The 6,000-nt window shown below is 59.8% G+C and overlaps 1 protein-coding gene across 2 annotated transcripts in view; it reads left to right on the top strand.

The window, feature by feature from the left end:
- Positions 1 to 864: 864 nt before the first annotated feature.
- Positions 865 to 6,000, top strand: part of DTX4 (deltex E3 ubiquitin ligase 4) — a 37,404-nt gene continuing 32,268 nt past the window's right edge. Inside the window, exon 1 of one of the 2 annotated variants that reach the window (XM_086677325.1) lies at positions 865 to 918. Coding sequence is in view for 1 of the 2 variants with exons in the window: in XM_086677324.1 (XP_086533450.1) it covers positions 1,818 to 2,028 (211 nt within the window). In the remaining variant the exon portion in view is untranslated. The other variant, XM_086677324.1, reaches the window with a different exon arrangement.

Genomic DNA, 6,000 nt, shown 5'->3' with positions numbered 1-6,000 from the left:
ACTGAGTTGGATTGGGAGACTGGCCTTAGGGAGAGACTAACCGGATCTCCAGAAGTCATGCTAGGGAGATTTTGGCGCGGGGGCATCATCAAGAGTGAAGCTCAGAGGCAGCCTGCATCCTAGACCTTTTTGGAGGCTGGACGAAGAACATATATGATTGTTTTTTTCTTTTGCTTCTTATCTAGAACCCTGTGAACAGGGAGACGAGGGAAGAAGGATGAAGAAGAAATGGGAAATGCTAACGATAGAACAGGTGGCTGTAATTCAAGAGGGAGCAAGAGAGGGAAAGCAAATCTTCCGAAACAAAAGACAAAGCTCATGACATTATGAAAGAAAATGGTTATTTCAAAGAGATTCTTAATCCCAGCCCCTAACACAAACTGTTTTTATTTCTGTATGGTATCCTGGATCTTCCTGATCATATGAATTCATGTATGCGGTCGCCAGCCACCTCAGCAAAACGAAGTTTGCGTTCTCTGGCAAAATTACCGTGAAATCCTGATGTTAATCTGCCCTTCTGGGTTATTTTCCTATTAACGAGCGATGACGAAAATAGCCAAGTCTAGCTCGTGTCTGTCCTACTCTCCCAATATTTTGGTCCCAGAAACCCTGCAGAATAACTCAATTTAGCCTGTATCTCCCGGACTACAGTAACGTTGAACCAGACCAGAAAAAAACACATTTGCCCTCTAGGCGGACGATATAAACCCATCACCCTCCAAATCGCTGCAACCCTTTGCACCGGGTCTCAGGAGCAGAGGTTAGAGGCGAGCGGCCGTGCGTGGCCACTGGCCCGCACGCGTCGCCCCGGGCCAGCAGGGGGCGTGTGAGCCGCGGGCGCCCCCCTCCGGGGCCCGGGCCGCCGGGGGCGTGGCTCCGCATCCTTGACGGACAGCTGAGGATGCGGGCGAAGATGAGGTAATAGGAGCCGGAGCAAGGAGGGCGTGGGGGTGCGGGCGCGCGAGTGTGTGCGAGTGTGTGAGTGTGAGTGCGTGCGCGAGCCGGAGACACCGCGTGTCTCGGCGCTGGCGCTGCGGACCCCGATCGCGCTGAATTAAACGCGGAGAGAAAGACCATTCCGTTTCTGGGAGGGAGGCTGCAGAGCGGCGGCGCGCGACAGCTGCGGTCCCGGGGCCGCGTCATGGCCGGCCGCTTTGGGGCGCCTGGGGACGCGGGAAACCCCCGCGGGCGCGCGTTTGCCTTAGCGCCCCGCTCGGGAGGGGCGCTCCATTCTGGAGGCGACTGAGCAGAGCCGCAGGGAGGGGGAGCTCTCGCCGCGGCGGCCACCGCGTCCGCGCGGCCGGAGGGTGGGCAGGGAGGGGCGCGCGGGGAGGGGAGCCCGGCGTGCCTTTCCGAGCGCGAGCGCGCGGCGAGCTCCCACCCCGCCGCCCGCAGAGCCCGAGGCGCAACTGGTGCGAGGGCCCGGGGCTCGCGTCGCCGCCAGCCCAGCTCGGGCAGCCGGGGCTCCGGCCGCGCGCCCGCCGGGGCTTCGCGAGGCGGGGGCCTGTCTGCGCAGGGCCGGGGCTTTGCATGAAGCCGCTCGACCCCACGGAGCGGCGGCGGCGGCAGCGGCGGACCCCGGCGGCGGCGGCGGCGCGCGGTCGGAGCCGGGCGGCCCGGGTGCCCGGGCCCCGGTGGATGCGCGGCTGGGGAGCGGCCCATGGGCCGGAGCTGAGGCTGCCCGGGGCGGCGGGGCGCGGGGCGGGGGGCGCGGCCGAGGCCCGCGGGCGGCGGCGCAGGAGGAAGCGGAGGAGGACCGGCGCGCGGGGCCCGGGAGGCAGGCGGCGCGGCGCTGCCGCCGCGGCCCGGGGCTCGCCATGCTCCTGGCCTCGGCCGTGGTGGTCTGGGAATGGCTGAACGAGCACGGCCGCTGGCGTCCCTACAGCCCGGCCGTGAGCCACCACATCGAGGCGGTGGTCCGCGCCGGCCCCCGCGCCGGGGGCAGCGTGGTGCTGGGCCAGGTGGACAGCCGTCTCGCGCCCTACATCATCGACCTGCAGTCCATGAACCAGTTCCGCCAGGATACCGGTGAGCCGGCGCCCCTGCCCCGCCCGCGCCCACCTCCCCTCCCTGCCCTGGGATCTCCCGCCTCGGGAGCCCACCCGGACCCACCCAGTCCGCAACTCCGTGCGGCGTGTCACCAGGAGGTGGTCGTGGAGGGGGCGCTTTACTCCCCGCCATCCTCTTAAGATTGCCTCAGCAATAAACGTCCATGCAAGTAGTATCCGTGTTCTGCTTGTGCAAATCGAGCTTCAACCGAGCCCCTAAGAACCGTCCCCCCGTTCCATCTCGCGCCCCCCTTTAAGCGCTTGGTGGCCCCAAGTCCTCCGATGTAGAAATTCCAGGGCCGGCCCAGCCCACATGCAATCCCAGCCGCTGGGAAAGGTTTCCTGCATCCTCACACGTTGGCTGACCCTGCTTTGCCTCAGGCACCCACGGGGCCGCCACCTGTCCCCCTCACCACCCACCTTACTGCCTCTGCCCCTTCTGTGTGGCTTGCCTTCTGTGGGTTGCATTCCCGCAGCTGGGTCCTGCGGGGGGGAGGGGGGCTGGGGGGAAGGAAGAAGGGGTTCCCTGGAGGCATTCGCTGTGGTCTAGCAGGGGAAGGGCGGGCGCCCTGGGAGGAGAGCCTGGAGCTGCTGGGGGATTCCAGGACATGAAACACCCCGGATGCTGTGGCATTGGCCAGTACCGCCTGTGCACTCCAAGTGCTTGAAGCAACAGGCCAGAGCAGATGGAGAGAGGAGGGGGAGGGCCGCGGCTCCGGAATGCCTGGCAGGAAAGCCGCTCCCTTTGTCCGCGTAGGAGGAGGTGGATTCCTAAGGAGAAAGGGTCCCCAAGCTTCCTCCTGAAACTGACACGCTGGTCTTCCAGAGCACTAACCCCCCCATCTTTTCGTGAGAATCAGGTTGCCACTGTGGCCACCACAATCCCACTTCCCCCCTGACCAGGCTTTGCAGGTCAGAGCAAAGAAGAGGGGCTCAGGGTGGTGGGTCAGTGGTGGGAGGGGCAGGACCCAGCTGCTTGACTTTGCTCGGATCGGGGTGTCCAGGCTTAACTGAGGACCTGGGACAAGTCTGCCTCCTCTCCAGGAGCCTCTGTCTTCTTGGGGGTGGGAGGTTGTTTCTGGAATTCTGGCCCGGCTTTCCGGAGATTGTGACCCAGGAGCCTGGTGAAGCAGGTGTGGTGGGGAGGGGCTAGAGAGGATGGGGAGGGGGGGGAGTCCCAGGGGATCAGAGAACAGCTGCTTGAGCAGGGCATCCCAGCCTCCTTGGAAAGCCCCCACATCCTGTGTGCTAATTAGGATTGTCATGGGAAAGGGGTGTCTTTCCACCCTTGCGTCCCCATCTTCAGTCCTAACTCCCAATGGCTTCTTTGCCAGGGACTTTGCAGACACCGGCCAACTGAGTAAAGCCTTCTGGGGAAAGGATTCCAGAAGTGTTAGCATCTGGAGGGGCTCGCTTAAACCCCGGTGGTGGGAAAGGCAGGGAGGTGGAACTGAGAGCCACTGGGAGGGAGGAGGGAATGGGGAGGAATGTTAGGAGATTGAGAAAGAGGATTAAATGTGGCCAAGGGGAGGGAAGAGAATGTAACTGGGCAATTGGGGTAAAGGTTGTGGAAGTGAGGGTGGAGGCAACCGACTGTTGGGGGGCGGGGAGGAGGGGGGGTTGGTGCGCTGAGCCCCGGAAGTGGGACCTGGGAGATTAGCAGTTAAGACACCTGACCCAGAATTCCAGTCCTACTCAGAATAAACAGGCAGGTGTTAGCTTCTCTATTTCAGTCTAAATCTCTGCAGCATAGAGAGAAACACCCTGGTGACATGCTTGTCCCAGCCCCTGTCCCACATTTGGGTAGGGGTGAATTTAATCAGTGTTTAGGGGTATCTTAAAGAGGGGAATGAAGAGTCATGGCTTGAAACGCCCTTTCTACCATCAGATGTGAAATTATGGAGAAAACTGGGTTAAGGGACGGAAGCCGTGTCCCCCTCCCAGGTCCAGCCTGAAGACAGGCTGACCATGGCCTGGTGGTTAGCAGTTCAGTCCGAGGCTGGGGCTTCTCAGATTTTAGACCAGAGGCAGAGAGCTAGTAGCCCGGATCATTTTAAAGACTGCCTCGGGGTGTGTTTTACATTCTTGCCTGTCTTAGAGGCTCACGACTCAGGCTGCTTCTAATGGTCAGTCGATGAATGATCCCGACGGCCTTCCTCCCGGTGCCAGGCCCTGCGCTGGCTGCTGAAGGCACTGGGCTGAATTCCCAGGAATGCTGGGCTGTCAAGGAGCTTGTCAAAGCAGAATAGAATCTCTGGGCTTCTGGGCTTGGAACCCCCTCCTCTCCCTTCTCCACCAACAGACACGCAGCTCCTCTCAATGTAGCTCATTGATGAGGCCATGACAGGGTAGGAACTTCATACTGCGGGCGCCCAGGCAACCTCAGCCAAGCCCTGGCAATGTTTAATTAAATTACCCGCCATCCCCAAGCCACGGTTTGAAGCTGGGAACCAGAAACATCCCCAGAAACAAAGAAGAGCTGGAAGTCCCCCTGCCTAGAGACTGAGTCCTCTTTTTTTTTTTTTTTTTTTTTTGCCTCCTCTATGTGGGGACATTTCCTGACATGGGAGCTTTGTTTTTTTTCACAAGTTGCCTGGCTTGCTGCAAGTGAGGCCTCAGACCCTCGGCTCCCCTGGGCTCCAGCCTCACCCACCCCGTCTCCAGGGAGATGGCCGGGAGGGTACATGGGCCCTCTGCCGCCTTTGTTTGCCCCGGGCCCTTCCTCCCCACACGGCCTCTGGGTTCCAGCTTATTTGCACTCTGCTGGTCTCTGGTCATCGTGTTTCTGTGTTTCCGGCTAGGAAATCTGGAAGAAGGGAGGAGATGAAGCGAGGTAGAGGTGACAGTCTTGGCTGCTTCCAGAGCCTTGCTTGGGCCCTGTGCCTGTACGGTCATTTGCCTTGATGGGGCTCACCTTTTCTGTCACAGGCAAGTGACTGGAGTGCTGTCCTTCAGCATCGCCGTCCCTTGTATCTTCCGGGACACCTGATTGCCACCACCTCCAGGGCTCCAGCAGCAGGACGTGGGGAGTCCAGGCTGTGAGTGGGGAGAGTGACTCAGGCTGTCATCCCAGCCTCGCTGGCTTCTGTGTGACCTTGAGCAAGTCCCTTAGCTGCTCGGTCCACGTTTTTTTCTCTGTAGAAGGAAGAGCAGCCTTGAGAGTCCCCTGGCTCCTTTCCTGTCATCATTCAGATGGGCAGGCGAATGGGTTTGGCCCCCGTACCTGTGAGGATGCTGCTTGGAACTGGCCTGGTGTGAGGGAGTGTCCTTCCCAGCTCAAGAGTGTTCTCTGCAACTTTTGCCTTTTCTATGTCTTTAATGTGGTGACAAAGGTCAGATGGAGAGAGATGACAGGTTTTGACAGAAGCTGATTCTTTGGGCCCCACAATACCCTCTGCCCTGTGTGAGCACCGGAGCGGAAGAGGCAGGTGTCGTGATACAATATGGAGGATGCCCCAGGCCCCTTGCACACACACATTGTCTTGTTTGATCCTCACAGTGATCTTAGGAAGGACCTATTGTCCCCATTTTATAGGAAAGGAAACAATCTGGAAGAGACTGAGTTGCTCTGAGTTTTACGGCTAGTCCATGGCAGAGCTGAGATTCCAAATGAAGTGTCCCACGCTCTACTCTGTCATCAGTGAACGCTTCTGGAGCGCCTACTTCATGCAGGCGCTGTTCCAGGCATGTGGGATGTAGCAAATGGCGAAACTTCCAGGGCTTTGCCCCCACAGGACATTCCAGTGGGGCTGTGGGGCGCTTGTGGGAGAGGCCCGGGATCTCTCTGACACAGCGATGTACAGATGCGGGTAAAGTGCCTTCGAGACTGGCTCATGCCTGGAAGGTGTTTCTCCCTTTTCCCAGGAGCCAAAACATCTCTGGTGCTTCGGAATGCAGGTGTCTGAGCTGCCAGGAAAAACTGATCTTCCCTCTCTTTCTCCCCGCTTGGTTT

The sequence above is a fragment of the Puma concolor genome, chromosome D1 (genome assembly GCF_028749965.1).
Source record: "Puma concolor isolate L17-30 chromosome D1, mPumCon1.1.hap2, whole genome shotgun sequence".
NCBI classification, from domain to species: Eukaryota; Metazoa; Chordata; class Mammalia; order Carnivora; family Felidae; genus Puma; species Puma concolor.
The sequence above is the reverse complement of the archived record's forward strand: the minus strand, read 5'-3'. Positions and strand labels throughout refer to the sequence as shown.